A 16,921-nucleotide genomic window follows, 5' to 3' on the forward strand; every position below is an offset into this window, starting at 1 on the left:
AAGATCCCACATGCCGCGGAGCGGCTGAGCCCGTGAGCCATGGCCGCTGAGCCTGCATATCCAGAGCCTGTGCTCCGCAACGGGAGAGGCCACAACAGTAAGAGGCCCGCGTACCGCAAAAAAAAAAAGAAAAACAAAACCACAGTGAGACACCACCTCACACCAACTAGTATGGCTACTATGCAAAAACAAGAACAAACAAAAAACCAGAAAATAACAAGTGTTGGTGAAGATGTGGAGAAAAGGGAACGCTTGTGCACCAGCTGTGGGAATGTAAAATGGCCACCATAAAAAAAATAGTATGGCAGTTCCTCAAAGAATTAAAAATAGAATTATCATATGATCCAGCAATTCCACTGCTGGATATATAACTAAAAGAATTGAAAGAAGGGTCTCAAAAAGACATTTGTACACCCATATTCATGTCAACATTATTCACAATATCCAAAATGTAGATACAACCCAAGTGCCTGTCAACAGATATGAATGGATAAAAAAATATGGTATACACATACAATGGAATATTATTCAGCCTTAAAAAGGAAGGAAATTCTAACACATGCTACAATACGATGCAATGAACCTTGAAGACATTATGTTAGTGAAATAAGCCAGTCACAAAAGGACAAACACCTTATGATTCCAGTTATACAGGGGACCGAGAGCAGTCAAACTTGTAAAGACAGAAAGTAGAATGGTAGTTGCCAGGGATGGAGGAAAGAAAATGCGGAGTTATTGTTTAGTGAATACAGCGTTGCCGTGCTGTAAGATGGTAAGACTTCTGGAGATCGTTGCACAATGATGTGAATGTACTTAATGCCACTGAACTGTAGCCTTCAAAATGGTCAAGATGGGAAATTTCACGTTATGTACAGTGTACCACAATTTTCCAAAAACAAACTCTAAAAAATGTTAAGCTACTCCTCTGAAAATCCTTATTTGTCAGTAAAGGATGAGAATGCATTTGCCACAGTAAGTTTCCTAAGATTCAAAATAGGAAAATATCAGTGGTTACTATGCTGTTCGTGAGCCCACCTCTCTCCCAGGGAACAGCCAGCTATTCATGTTCCTATTTCACAGGTAAGGAAGAAAGCCCAGAGAGGGTTGGGGATTGGCCTAAGTTGTTAAGTGGCTGCAGCGTCACGGTGGGACCCATCGTCCTGATTCTGAACCCAGGGACATCTTCGACTATAGCACGTCATTTCCTTGTGTCCTTATTGAAGACGTTGTTTCAAACATGTTTTAAATGCTGACTCCTTTAAAAAAATATTATATATATATATATATATATTTCATTTCCACTGCATAGCTTCCTTTCCAAATGTTCTTGAAACACGTTTTATGGGAAACGAAACACAGCAGCACAATGACAGACGAGTTTATCAGCTAGCTTGTCGGTAGAAGAAGCTGGGCCCTTGGTCCTTAAAAAGCTTGCTCCAGGGGGATGATAAATGTTCACATAATGATTTCTCAGGAAAATCCTCAAATCTAACCAAAAGTTCAGCTCATCCCATGGGGCACTCCTCATTCTATTGCTCCGGAAATGTGCAAACAGCCCGTATCACTAAATCACGTATTACCTAAACTCTTCCTCCAGGTTAGGAACTACTGTGCTGAAGAATCCCCCAGGGCCTCCTAGTTCACTGTCCTGTTTTATGGCTTAAAATCACCCTTGACACAGGGTCAGTAAGCGTATTTTTAGAATCTCCAGCACACGATAGCCATTGTCACCAAGAAAACAAAACACAAAAACAAACAAACATTTCTGGTGTCTGAAAATCCTTAGCACAATTCTTCTGCATACTAAAATCACAATATTATGTAAGCACATCTCATCTAAAGAATATATATAATTGTCTTTCTTTATATGATTTTTTTTATCACTTTAAGATGCATTTGATTTTCTCAAATAACACTCTGAATTACGTAGGGACAGCATTCTTGGTCAAAGTGTACTTGTAAGAAAATGGATGCATACAGAGTTACATCACTGACCTAGGATGACACAACTTAGTACGAAAGGGCCTGGTGACGTTTGTCCTTCCTACCCATGCTGGCGAAACTCACCTTCCTGCCTGCTTGCTTAAAAGAATAACTGAGTTATACACACACACACCTATCAATATATTTATACACATACTAGTAATTATATAAACACATATATTAAACATACATAACTATAAATACATACTGCTTTATATTCAATTTAGCATATGTGTGCTTGTATATTCTATTTTCTGTTAGGTATTTTAAATGATTTTAAAATAACGGGATTTCTGATTTCAAATTCTATGGATTGATAAACTGTGATATATCCATATGTAATACAGCCATTAGAAATGATGTTGTGGATATATATGCATATTGACATGAAAATATGTTTGTAATATATTGCTTAGTGAGAAAATCAAGTTATAATTTTATTTTTGGAAAACACAGAAAAATGTTTGGAAACAGATATGTTAAAACGTTTACAGTGATCGCAGCAAGGTGGTGGGATCCCAATTCACTTAAATAAATAAATGATCTTAATTCATTTATTTCTTTCTGTCTGCCTCCATATCTGTCTGATATTTTAAAGCATTTTCTTAATTATTTAAGGCATTTTAAAAATGATTTAAATTTTCAAGAAGGAAGAAGCTGGATCCTACCAAAAAAAAGATAAAGTAATTTAAGAGAGAAAGGTTGTGGAAACACCAGAAACAGCACTATGCACTGCCTACCAGACGAGAGAAGATAATGCTGCATCCCCCTGACTGGGCATTTCAGTCACTGCTGTGAGCTAAGAAGACTATCCTCTGATACAGCCCCACCTATGTCATTAACCCTGGCGTCCTCTTCCAAATCAGCAGTGCCCGAGCATACCACAGTCTCATGAGAACAAGACAGCAAATGAAACATTTCACAGCCTTGGTGTTTCACAATTGCTTTTGCAAAGTTTGGGAAGAATTGAAAGGAAAATAATATTGGCAACATAAGCAATTGTTCCCACACTGTGTGAATTTAGCAACAAGAAGTTATTAATAATAAAAAAAAAAAAAGCCTGCCTCAGCTATTGACTGCCCTGGTCATAAAGATATGGGTGGGGAACCATTATTTTAGAAATACATTCTGGAACCTACCAAGGAAAATAAATGTTAGGACATGGTGATAACATCATAAACAACAAATAAATTAAGCCAAAACCAAACATACTACAATGAGGTATCACCTCACACTGGTCAGAATAGCTATCATCAAAAAATCTACAAATGATAAATGCTGGAGAGGGTGTGGAGGAAAGGGAACCCTCTTGCACTGTTGGTGAGAACGTAAATTGATACAGCCACTATGGAGAACAGTATGGAAGTTCCTTAAAAAACTAAAAATAGAACTACCATATGACCCAGCAATCCAACTCCGGGACACATACCCAGAGAAAACCGTAATTCAAAAAGATACATGCACCTCAATGTTCATTGCAGCGCTATTTACAATATCCAGGGCATGGAAGCAACCTAAATGTCCATCAACAGAGGAATGGATAAAGAAGATGTGACACATATATCCAATGGAATATTACTCAGCCCTAAAAAAGGAACGAAATTGTGTCATTTGCAGAGATGTGGATGGACCTAGAGACTGTCATACAGAGTGAAGTAAGTCAGAAAGAGAAAAACAAATATCATATATTAAGGCATATATGTGGAATCTAGAAAAATGGTATAGATGATCTTATTTGCAAAGCAGAAATAGAGACACAGATATAGAGAACAACATAAGGATACCAAGGGAGAAAATGGGGGTGGGGGGGCAGGTGGGATGAATTGGAAGATCGGGATTGACATATATACACCCCTATGTATAAAATATATAACTAATGAAAACCTACTGTATAGCACAGGGAACTGTACTCAGTGCTCTGTGGTGACCTAAATGGGAAGGAAATCCAAAAAAGAGGGAATATGTATACATATGGATGGTTTTCTTTGTTGTAGAGCAGAAACTGACATGGCAGTGTAAAGCAACCATACTCCAATTTTTAAAAAACATCCATTTTAAAGATCTTTTCACTCACCTGAAATTATGAGGGAAGTGACAGAATTCAAAAAGTCCTCAATAATTCCTATGTTCAGGTTTTCAAATGGTACCTAAACTGTCCCATTTACCCCTTTCACCCATGTGGTCATCTTGAAGTAAACTGCTCACTTACAGCTGCTGAAACATCTTTTGCCCTGTGTGGATCTGTCATCATTTCACTTTCTCATATTCCTTTCCCATACAAACTCTAGAAACACAGGCTGGCAAAGAGTATATCAGTTTTACTTAATTGGTTTGAATTGTCTTCACTGAAGAAACTTTTCTAAATATTGGAATTTTGTTCGGGATACACACAGAAGCTGGTTGTTAGCCGAAACAATGAATATGGATATCAAACACATTAGAAGCCCATAATTCATAAAGCATCTCATTTTGCAGAACTCTCAGAATATATTAGGTGTTCAAAATGCTTTGATTAATTGATTTATATAATTAGTTGATAATTAAGTAACGTAATAAGCAATTTTCTCAAAAAAGGACTGGTGCCTACCTTGTGCCTACTGGTTCTAGGCTCTACGGACACAGTTTAAACCTGAGAGGTAAAGAATACGCCCTCAGGTGTTCCCATTATAATGGGAAAAGAAAACAAGAATAAGCTCTGATTGCATTATAAATTCCTACAGATTCTTTTTCTTTAATCTATTTTTTTAATTATTAATTTTATTTAGTTTTTGGCTGCATTGGGTCTTAGTTGTTGTGCGCCAGCTTTCTCTAGTTGTGGCGAGCGGGGGCCACTCTTCGTTGCGGTGTGCGGGCTTCTCATCGTGGTGGTTTCTCTTGTTGCAGAGCACGTGCTCTAGACGCGTGGGCTTCAGTAGTTGTGGCTCAAGGGCTTAGTTGCTCTGTGGCATGTGGGATCTTCCCAGAGCAGGGTTCAAACCCGTGTCCCCTGTATCAGCAGGCGAATTCTTAATCACTGCACCACCAGGGAAGTCCCAGATCTTTTTTTCAACCTATGCTAAACTTGCTGAGACACTTTTCCCAAAATCTATGCTAAGTGATTAATAATGAAAATTAAGAAAACTTAAATGTCTCTTTCAAAGGAAGAATTAACCCATCTCTTATTTTTCTTATGCTGAAAAAAAAAAAAGGTGCTCTATATTTACTGAAACTTTTAGAACAGTTGTCTCATGAAAAGAGAAATTCTGGCTTTCAAGTAACATTTTCTGCAGAGGTATATTCAGTTTAGTCTAAAAACTGATTAGGTTTTTTCTATAGAGATTCTCATAAAACCAATTCCAAGAAAAATCTCTTCCAAATCTAAGATCCTCCAAAATTCATATGACCTGCATATACAGCTAAATACTAAAAACATCTGATATAGTCCCGGTTACTTGAACCTGCAGACACGTGGAATCATTCAGACGGTGAGGGGGAAAGACAATCACATTAGGGCAGGCAGGTTGAATTCTCAAAGAACTGAAAAGTCTGCATAATATGTATTAAACCACATAGTAACCCACAAACCTCACCAGTTTACCAAAAGTTTTTATGAAATAAAGAGTTGGTGATTCACCTTTTCTATAAGAGACCCAGGGCTCCCTTGAACCACTGATGCAATAGCACAAATGGCATCAATAAATGGTTACTTCACTACTAAAGAACATGGCTTTCTAGTAATTTTATCCAAAGAAAGAGTGTACAAAGCTAAAATAGACCAGAAAAGTCAATGACATTGAATCTAAATGGAACTCCACATTTTTAGCCACGAACTTGTCCTTCCTCAATTTTCATATTATTTTCCCAGTCTCCCCAGGCTCCAAAACTTGGAGTCATCCTTATTTTAGCTTCAAATGTTTTGTGTCCTATATCAAGTGCTCAACATACCTTGCCCTTTCATACTGCGTCGTGTGTCCCAAATTTTCAGTTTCCCCTCTACTCTAGGAGTTCATGTCTCAGTACTTGCATTCTGTCACCATCTCTTAACTGACCCTCTGGAAAACTCCTTTATTCTCCAATACATCCCCTTTATTACTGCTTGGTTAGTATTTTCACATTCCAATTTCATGAGATCAACTTCAGACTCAAGAATCTGCAGTGGCTCCCTACTGCCTACTGGATCAAATCCACATTCCTGCCCTGTGCATTTGAGACCCCATTTACCAGCCCTGGCTCACCTCTAAATGGAGAAGCCATGCAGCCCAGGAAATGGCCTGGCTTTGGTGTTGGTGGATCTTGTTTTTAATCCCAGCCCTGTCATATACTCTTTATGCAACTTTGAGCAAGTTACTTAAATTCCCTGAGCTTCATTAAACTCCCTTGAAAAATGGGAATAATACAATCTATCTTGCCAGGTTATTATGAGAATTCAATATAATACCTAAAACAATGGGTTGGCACAGCTCATGTATATTTTCATTCGTTTGTTCACATTAGTCCCCAGACAGGAATGCCCACACACTACCCTCTATCCTTAAAACAAACAAACAAACAAACAAACAAAACTGCCTTCCAAGGCTGATCTTAAGAGAATCTTCTCCATGAAGACTTTCTACATCCACTGCAACCCACAGGAATACTGTTTTTTGATTGGTGAAAATTATGTTTATCTAGTAAAGAAGGCTGGCCTCTTTGACCAGGGAAATGATGCAGCTTTGGAAAATGATAAGAAAAGAAAAAACACACCTTCCTAGGTAGAAAGGAGAAAGAATCTTCCAGGAACAAAAGTTGCTTGGCAGAACTCTCTCACATTCGACCCAAAATATTTTCCTTACCCCTGGAATTTCCAGAATTCATCTGTATTGCTCAATCTCAGAGCCATATTTTTCACCAACTTTTCTTTGATCATGTCACTTACATAGGTCTTTTCCTCTCCACCAGTCTTATAAGTTCTTAAGAGAGAAGAATTGTAGTCTCTCATTTATTTTTAATTCTACGTTTACAACAGTTAGCCCAAATTCTTTTTAAGTCCTCGATAAATACTGGTGGAAGGATATGTAGGTGGGTGGGTAGGTGGATGAATGGATGGATGGATGATAAACCTTTCATGCTGGGCTCACTTAAGAAGAGACTTTTAATGTCTGTTATCTGTAACTAATGTTAAACTGTGCTTTGTAATTAAAGCCTAAATAGTTCAGGCAATGCATTTGTTCCCTTGATGTATTGTGATCGCTCACATGTGCTCTTGGATAAAGTAAGAAAATACACCACTAAGATGAGTAAACGCTCCTTGAGTAGAAATATTTAAGAACCTCACTGATTTTAAGTGGGTTGTATAACATAGTATATATAATATTTACTATATGATTGGTCTTGGGTATAAATAAAATCCACAATATATTTCCCAAGGAACTATGCTAAATTTTAATTAAGAATTCTTAGAAAAGAAAAATAAGAAGTTATAGCAAAAGAGGGAAATCTAAAAACTGAAAGATATGAGATAGTTTTAACAAATAAGTAATCACATCTTAAGGACCTATACTGTCACTATTTCATAGCAACATGCCTGAAGGAAAACAATAATTCAGAACTTTGCTTCTCCTTCTCCAGAGAGAAGATATTGATCCCAAACATCAGTCTCCAGCTGTGCCTGAAATCCAGGTGAAATGCTAGAGTGGAGGGAATTCCCCAGGAAACCTTTCTCTCTTTCAACGTTTCTGTCCCCAGCCTGGTGATCTGGATGAATGAACCCTTGTCTTCAGCCAGAGGCCATGGCTAGAAAGAATCTAATAAAATAAACTCTGATAAGATGTTAGCAAAACGGGAACTGCTGTGTGGGACCTATTTGGGACCGTGAAGCCCTTCTATCAAATCTCAAATTGGACCTTTTCCTGTATTTTTAAGAATAGACATGACTATACGTGACTATTTTTAAAAGAGACATAGTTTTGCTGGAAAATTATTTTCCAGCAAAAGCAGTCCTGGGGCATTCTCTGGCACTGAGACAAAGGGGCTGTCTGCAATCCAAGAAGAGAGCCCTCACTAGGAATCAACCATGCTGGCACCCTAACCCTGGGACTTCCAAGCCTTCAGAACTGTGAGGGGAAAAAAACTGTTATTTAATCCACCCAGTTTACGGTAGATTCTTCTGGCATTCAGATCTTAAAAGGGAGAATGTCTTGAGCTTCTGTAAGACTCACTGGTTATAACTGTCTCTTGCTGGAAAAGATGATCTTTCACTAGAGAACTGGAAGTATCATCTTCACCTGCTTAATGGGAACAATCCCCAACCCATTTGTTGCCTGAATGTAAAAAACAACAACAAAATAAGATACCTTCACTCTAACAAGAATTTAGCAAATCATACCAAGGATTGTGCTGTGTGATACGAGGGATCGAAGAAGGAAGACAGTAAGTAGTCCACATAATTTTAAAACAGATTTTTTTTTTCCCCTCCATATAATTTGAAAGCTCCTTCATTCGACTCTGAGACAGGGGAGATTGGTTCAAGATGGTGGAGTAGAAGGACGTGCTCTCACTCCCTTTGCAGGAACACGAGAATCACAACTAACTGCAGAACAATCATCGACAGGAAGACACTGGAACTCACCAAAAAGATACTCACATCCAAAGACAAAGGAGAAGCCACAATGAGACGGTAGGAGAGGCACAATCACAATGAAGTCAAGTCCCATAACTGCCGGGTGGGGGACTCACAAACTGGAGAACACTTATACCACAGAGGTCCACCCACTGGGGTGAAGGTTCTGAGCCCCACGCCAGGCTTTCCAATCTGGGGGTCCGGGAACAGGAGGAGGAATTCCTAGAGAATCAGACTTTGAAGGTTAGCGGGATTTGATTGCAGGACTTTGACAGGACTGCGGGAAGCAGAGATTCCATTCTTGGAGGGCACACACAAAGTAGTGTGCTCATCAGGACCCAGGGGAAGGAGCAGTGACTCCATAGGAGACTGAACCACACCTACCTGCTAGTGTTGGAGGGTCTCCTGCAGAGGCAGAGGGTGGATGTGTGTTACTGTGAGGACAAGGACACTGGCAGCAGAAGTTCCAGGAAGTACTCCATGGCATGACCCCTCCGAGACTCTGCCATTAGCCCCACCAAAGAGCCTGAGTAGGCTCCAGTGTTGCGTCACCTCAGGCCAAACAACCAACAGGGAGGGAACCCAGCCCCACCCATCAGCAGACAAGTGGATTAAAGTTTTACTGAGCTCTGCCCACCAAAGCAACAGCCAGTTCTACCCACCACCAGTCCCTCCCATCAGGAAGCTTGCACAAGCCTCTTAGATAGCCTCAACCACCAGAGGGCAGACAGCAGAAGCAAGAACAATCCTGTAGCCTGTGGAACAAAAACCACATTCACAGAAAGATAGACAAGATGAAAAGGCAGAGGGCTATGTACCAGATGAAGGAATAAGATAAAACCACAGAAAAACAACTAAATGAAGTGGAGATAGGCAAGCTTCCAGAAAAAGAATTCAGAATAATGATAGTGAAGATGATCCAGAACCTCAGAAAAAGAATGGAGGCAAAGATTGAGAAGATGCAAGAAATGTTTAACAAAGACCTAGAAGAATTAAAGAACAAACAAACAGAGATGAACAACACAATAACTGAAATGAAAAATACACTAGAAGGAATCAATAGCAGAATAACTGAGGGAGAAGAATGGATACGTGACCTGGAAGACAGAATGGTGGAATTCACTGCTGCGGAACAGAATAAAGAAAAGAGAATGAAAGGAAATGAAGACAGCCTAAGAAACCTCTGGGACAACATTAAACGCAACAACATTCACATTACAGGGGTCCCAGAAGGAGAAGAGAAAAACAAAGGGTCTGAGAAAAAATTTGAAGAGATTATAGTTGAAAACTTCCCTAACATGGGAAAGAAAACAGCCATCCAAGTCCAGGAAGCACAGCGAGTGCCATACAGGATAAACCCAAGGAGAAACATGCCGAGACACATAGTAATCAAATTAGCAAAAATTAAAGAAAAAGAAAAATTATTGAAAGCAGGAAGGGAAAAACTACAAAAAACATACAAGGGAACTCCCATAACAGCTGATTTCTCAGCAGAAACTCTACAAGCCAGAAGGGAGTGGCATGATATACTTAAAGTGATGAAAGGGAAGAACCTACAACCAAGATTACTCTACTTGCAAGGATCTCATTCAGATTCGATGGAGAAATCAAAAGCTTTACAGACAAGCAAAGCTAAGAGAATTCAGCACCACCAAACCAGTCCTACAACAAATGCTAAAGGAACTTCTCTAAGTGGGAAACACAAGAGGAGACAAGGACCTACAAAAACAAACCCAAAACAGTTAAGAAAATGGTCATAGGAACATACGTATCGATAATTACCTTAAATGTGAATGCATTAAATGCTCCAACCAAAAGACACAGGCTTGTTGAATGGATACAGAAACAAGATCCATATATACGCTATCTAAAAGACACCCACTTCAGACCTAGGGACACATTCAGACTGAAAGTGAGGGGATGGAAAAAGATATTCCATGCAAATGGAAATCAAAAGAAAGCTGTAGTAGCAATACTCATATCAGATAAAATAGATTTTAAAATAAAGAATGTTACAGGAGACAAGGAAGGACACTACATAATGATCAAGGGATCAACTGAAGAAGAAGATATCACAATTATAAATATATATGCACCCAACATAGGAGCACTTCAATACATAAGGCAAGTGCTAACAGCTATAAAAGAGGAAATCGACAGTAACACAATAATAGTGGGGGACCTTAACACCTCACTTACACCAATGGACAGATCATCCAAACAAAAAATTAACAAGGAAAAACAAGCTTTAAATGACACAATAGACCAGATACATTTAATTGATACTTACAGGACATTCCATCCAAAAACACCAGATTACACTTTTTTCTCAAATGCATGCAGAACATCCTCCAGGATAGATCACAAATCTTGATCACAAGATTGTGATCTATCTTGGGTCACAAATCAAGCCTCAGTAAATTTAAGAAAATTGAAATCATATCAAGTATCTTTTCTGACCACAATGCTGTGAGATTAGAAATCAATTACAGGGAAAAGAAAGTACAAAACACATGGAGGCTAAACAATACGTTACTAAATAACCAAGAGATCACTGAAGAAATCAAAGAGGAAATAAAAAAATACCTGGAGACAAATGACAATGAAAAACACTCCCATTTACCATTGCAACAAAAAGAATAAAATACCTAGGAATAAACCTGTTTAGGGAGCCATATGCAGAAAACTATAAGATACTGTAGAAAGAAATTAAAAATGGTACCAACAGATGGAGAGATATACCATGTTCTTAGATTGGAAGAATCAATATTGTGAAAAAGACTATACTACCCAAAGCAATTTACAGATTCAATGAACTACCATATGACCCAGCAATCCCACTACTGGGCATATACCCTGAGAAAACCATAATTCAAAAAGACACTTGCACCCCAATGTTCACTGCTGTGCTATTTACAATAGCCAGGTCATGGAAGCAACCTAAATGCCCATCGACAGACGAATGGGTAAAGATGTGGTATATATATACAATGGAATATTACTCAGCCAAAAAAAGGAACGAAATTGGGTCATTTGTAGAGACTAGATGAATCTAGAGACTGTCATACAGAGTGAAATAAGTCAGAAAGGGAAAAACAAATATCGTATATTAACACGTATATGTGGAACCTAGAAAAATGGTACAGATGAACCAGTTTGCAGGGCAGAAATAGAGACACAGATGGAGAGAACAAACGTATGGACACCAAGGGGGGAAAGTGGAGGGGTGGGGGTGGTAGTGTGATGAACTGAAAGATTGGGATTGACATGTATACACTGATGTGTATAAAATGGATGACTAATAAGAACCTGCTGTATAAAAATAAAGAAAATAAAAATTTTTTTAAAAAGCAGTCCTTATTCACCATCCCATTTCTCAAAATTCCCATGGATAAGGTAAATGCTGATGATTCCTAAATCTGATTTATTTATGAAATCAACAAATATTACTTGAGTGCCTAGGAAGTATCAGACACTACCTAAGGCGCTAAAGATATACTACGGTCTTTCTCTACAGAGATTATTACCAATTATGGAAAACAGCAAGTCTAACAACATGTACAAAAGAGGAAGATAAGTGTAATAAGTATAGGTTGCTATGGGAGAAGAAGAGGCAGCCTAATTTGGGTCAGAGGAAAGGTAAGAACACCTCGAGGATGCGCTATTTAAACTAAAATTTGACTTACGAGGAGGAATAAGCTTGATGGAATTGGGTGGGAGAAAGACTGTACAGCATGAAGGCAAAGAGTTTGCTGAGCTGAAAAACAGCATATGCAAAGGCTTAAAGAGACAGCCGGCATATAGGACATTAATAAGGAATTAAAAGCAGTTCTGTAGTTGAAGCTTGGGTGGAGGTGGGGAAGCTGGGGAAATAAGATAGGTACAGGTCAGGAGACACCCAGGAGCCAGGAAATGAATTGGTACTAGAGGCAAAGGAAAACAACTGTGTGGATTTCAATCCAGGATTTTAAACAGCCTGGATTTTTAAGGCTGTTCAACTTGAATATGGTTTTGTAAGACATGGCATAAATTCTTGTGTGCTGCATCACATTTTATGCACATAATATGGGGTGTGAAAAATGGTAGATGAGTGTCTGGACTTGACCTTTCTCAAGGAAATCTGCGTAGTACTTTTTAAAGCAGCAAAGAGTGATGGAAGAAGGCAGTACACCATGTGTCAGTTACTAGGTAACAACAATGACAAAATGCTGAGAGAGGTGAGGATGATGTCTCCTCGGGTTGTGTCAGGGAACAAGAGAGACAAGCAAAGGGATCCCATGAGCTCACCTGTACTTGCACATAAGAACGCCCCCACGTTTCACTTATAGAGTTGTTCTGTCCAAACCCCATTGAACGCAGACAATAGGGGAGTTGAACCACATCATTTATCCTGGTCCCCGCATGGGGTCAGGTCGGCATATGACAACAACCGGGGGCTGAAGAGTCAAAGGGGCTAAAGAGGATCTATTGTACCCCCTCCCCTTAGGACTTGGGTCACTTGAAGAATGTACACAAGTTCTATGAGTCTCAGCCTTCCCAACTTTCTAAACGTGGTGACAACTGCTACCTTGGAGGGTATTTTGGAGAAGTTAAAAAGAGTATGTACGAAAGGTGCCTCGACTCTCCCTTGACATATGGTAGGCATTCGACAAGAGGTGGCTCTGGCTGTGATGCTATCAGCTCCATTATCATATGAGAAAGCATGGGGAACAGGGAAGGTAGAAGAAACAGAAGTTTGTTCATAAGACATTGGTGCCTTGGGAGCTACTCTGTTGAATCTGAATTCCTTGAGTGGCAGAAAGTAAATAAATATTCTCAGCCTGAGGGTATGTGTTCGGCAATTATTTCACAGTTGATATTCACACAGATAGCAGGACTATGACCGTTAATTAAGTATTCACCGAGTAGCCTTTTCTCCCCCAAACAAACATGTAATTAAGATGTCAGGGTGTGTGTAGAGATTATTCCTCTGTAACACAGAGTCATAGAATTAGGAAGTTGAAAGGGTCCTTCTGTTACATACCACAAGTTTAATAGAATAATTCTGTGGCCAAATAAGTCAATTTATTCTCCATTCAATGTTGCTAATCTAATTCTATTCGAGTACGTGAGATTCCTAATGCCTAAAATAGGTAATTCATTGCTCTTCTAAGAGAAACTTAAGCCAGATGAACTTATGAAGCCAAATAAGCCAAATCTGTAAGTATGTGTGGTTCCGAGGGGGCTCGATCCTATGAAGACAGGAGCAGTACCAGAACATACGTGCAGAATAATGTGACTGAATGAGAAAATTAATGCCATGCTTATATCTGAGTTTTGTTACTTCCCACAGATGTGTCATGCTCCATCAGCACCCAATCCTTCCAACAGCCTTGGAAAATTCCTAGAGAGCTATTAAAAGGTAAATCAGTAAGCCCTCTCATTTCATAGAAGATGCAAACTATCACTTGCACAACTAACCAAAAGCAAGAGCCTAAAATATTACAAACGAGAGGGAGAAAGTTATATTAACCATAATTAATTAACCTTTGCTAAGAAGGAAGCTGTATTTGTTCAGGAAAAATCCCTTAGGATAGAAGGTGAGACCCCAGCTCCAGTTTGCCTTAATTTGGGTAAAATTATTCCATGGTATTCCTGGTAAATGTATCCAGGAGGGGAGAAGAAAAGAGAGAAAAAGAAGATAGTGGAAGACTGCATACTCTGCAAGGTGTTTCTTTCTTGTGAAGCTCCCAAATATTTGATAAAATTGTTAAAATTCACCAAAAGCTCAAAAATATATATTTTTATAAAACTCAGTGAAGAATTTTGTTCCATGTTTTGGGTGAAACCAAATCTGTAAGCTTGGGGACAGGGGATGCGGGAGGGGGGAGGGGGAGTACAGAGAAAAGCACAGGGGAGGATGCTTATTCCAGGGCACTGGAATTGGATTTGGGTCCAGTTTAATCAAATCCTTACAGGACAGGTGCCTTGGATTATGTGGGTACACAACTTTTTGATTAGTGGCCAGTGAATGTAAATTTATCGACTAAAAATTTCACCCACAAACTACACGGGGCACTTATTTTACATTTATAAAGTTATTTGCCCTAAAGCTCTGTTGCTTGAGAGATGGGCATACACAAGTCATTTTAAAATAATGGTATCACGTAAAAAGAATTTTTCTGGCTTGTGGTCAATTTTTAAATGATTTTCCCTTAATGGATTAAAGGACATCCATTGCTGACCTTCACTCTACCACAAAGAGAAACTCAGGCTCTCCTGAGATCAGCAAATGGCTACTCGGTGTTCATGGAGAGAGTTCCTTTGTGAAAGGTCTCTACTCAGTATTCGGCAAATATCGTTGTTTTCAGAATGCTTCAAGCCAGGAAAGATCAGTACACATTTTAACGGTAACTTTATTTGCAGCCCTTTCCAACAGAAAACTCGCCTGCAAAGCAGACCACAAAAGTGAAGTGCCTATTACAGGATAAATGAGGCAGCTTTCTTATCAAGTGTTGTCCAAGCATCATTAGTTTAATGCCTTCACTGTACATGCCAAAGAACGAGAGATGACAGTCACCAACACAATGCCGGCACACAGGTTAGCGATTCCAAAACCAACCCACCTAATAGAGAAGGTCAGAGGAAAAGAAGATAATAAAGGAGGAGAAAAGAAAATAGCTTCCTGTGGACTGAATCAATTTACACCCCAATAGGTCTTAAAGTTGAGTCCCTTTTTTTTAGTAGAGATCTTAACAATGTCAAGTTCCCATATCAAGTGTTGTCCAAGGAAATCCTGAAATGATTAGCATCTACCATGGAAGAGTAACGTTAATAGGCCCTGAAATCCTCCTTCAATAAGGATATATATTTGGATGCCCCTCTTCAACCAAAGATTAGTCAAGCAGGATGGTTTTCTCCTCCATCAAGTATAATAGAATAACCTACATACCTACAGAAACAGTTTCTAGAACTTATTTGTTTCTTTGCCCTGTTCCAAGTCCCAGAAATAAAAATGATCTTTCCCATGGGGTTCACCTGCTCCACAATGATCTTTGACCCACCCTTTGTTAAAGGGTCCTGGGACAGGAGGAAGACAGTGGACTCACCATTTGATTGCTGTACCAGTACAGTGATGATCCCTTCAGGACCACCCAGAACTTTTTCCATTTGTTGCCTAGGAAAGTTCCTTTTTCTTTTTTCTTACATAGCCACCCTTGGCAGTCAGCGTGCCCCAGGTCTTTACATGATATCCTCCTCCGACTCATGGTGAAAAAACCTGCAACAATTATGTGAAAAGGTAGGTAACATCGTATCCTGATGTATGTGTTCGCTGTTTACCTCCAGGAAGTTGGATTTTTGTACCAAGATTTATGCAAAGCAAATGCAAAAAGAAAGTAATTTATCGATTTTATTTTTAACCATTCATTTGGTGCTTAGAAGGTACAAGATATGATCAAGGAAACAGTGAGACTCACATGCAAGTGTTAGTCTAAGAATATTCTTCAATGGAATAAGCTGAAAACATGAAAATCATGAGTCTGGCAGGCACATCACTGCACTAACACAGCTCGTTTCAACAATAATAGCAGTAGTTATGCAAGAGATGCCAAAGGGTTAATGCCCACCTAGAAACACGGCCACTTCCCCGACTCAGTGCCAGTCTTTCTAAGCTCTATTGACATACCACGGGGGATTAATCCAAATGAACAGCATGCCGTCATTTCTTAAAATCGATCCAAAAGAACCCCAAATTAATCTGCCATCCACCTTCTGATATTAGCATTAAGACAGACAAAAATCAGATCCTAAAGAAGGCATCCAGGAAAAAGGACTCTCACACACACACAAACGGGATAAAGAAACAAAAGATCTAATTACCTTTAGTTTTCTTTCTCTGCTTCTGACGCAAGGGAACCTGCTGGAAATGCAGGAAGGAAAGAAAAGAGGAAATTTCTGATTGTGTTGTAACATTTGTAACGAGAGAAAGAGGGAGGAGGTGGCAGTATGTATGAGCAGGATGGAAGCTAAAAAAAAAACTCTCCAAGCAGAGCTAAAGGGGAGCTACTAGCTGAGGCACAAAATGTGCTAATTAGAATCAATAGAGATGGAGCTGCACCTGAAAAAAATACGTAACAGCATTTATCACTAATGTTTCCTGTTTCCACCCACAGGCATCTTTCTCACTACCGCTTTAGTTATGACAGGACACCGTTCACTCAAGTTCTTAAAAATAATAAAAATATTTCCCTTTTTATTTTTTGTGAGAGAAGACAAAATTATGTTGTGCTTCTTTCTGTGCCATTTCTAAATAACAGCAATTATTTAAATAAACCTGCAAGATAACCATTGCAATGTCACAATACTACAGGTTCACATCAG

The 16,921-nt window shown here is 39.1% G+C and overlaps 2 protein-coding genes across 12 annotated transcripts in view; one reads left to right on the forward strand and one right to left on the reverse strand.

Moving 5' to 3' along the window:
* Nucleotides 1-15,789, forward strand: part of OPRM1 (opioid receptor mu 1) — a 155,503-nt gene extending 139,714 nt beyond the window's left edge. Inside the window, exon 4 of the mRNA XM_024748047.1 lies at nucleotides 15,751-15,789. Coding sequence (XP_024603815.1) covers nucleotides 15,751-15,789 — 39 coding nt within the window. The remainder of the gene's footprint in view (nucleotides 1-15,750) is intronic.
* Nucleotides 1-16,921, reverse strand: part of IPCEF1 (interaction protein for cytohesin exchange factors 1) — a 177,545-nt gene that overhangs the window by 62,250 nt on the left and 98,374 nt on the right. For 5 of the 11 annotated variants that reach the window (XM_024748041.1, XM_024748042.1, XM_024748036.1 and 2 more), the window contains 2 exons: nucleotides 16,421-16,457; nucleotides 15,649-15,818 (listed from right to left, as the gene is read on the reverse strand). The exons of 1 other annotated variant lie outside the window; for it this stretch is intronic. In XM_024748041.1, coding sequence (XP_024603809.1) covers nucleotides 15,649-15,818; nucleotides 16,421-16,457 — 207 coding nt within the window. Of the gene's footprint in view, nucleotides 1-15,648; nucleotides 15,819-16,420; nucleotides 16,461-16,921 lie in introns of all 11 variants that reach the window. 5 more of the 11 variants (XM_024748037.1, XM_024748038.1, XM_024748039.1 and 2 more) reach the window with 1 other exon arrangement.

The sequence above is a fragment of the Neophocaena asiaeorientalis genome, unplaced genomic scaffold (assembly GCF_003031525.2).
Source record: "Neophocaena asiaeorientalis asiaeorientalis breed wild unplaced genomic scaffold, Neophocaena_asiaeorientalis_V1.1 scaffold123, whole genome shotgun sequence".
NCBI lineage: Eukaryota > Metazoa > Chordata > Mammalia > Artiodactyla > Phocoenidae > Neophocaena > Neophocaena asiaeorientalis.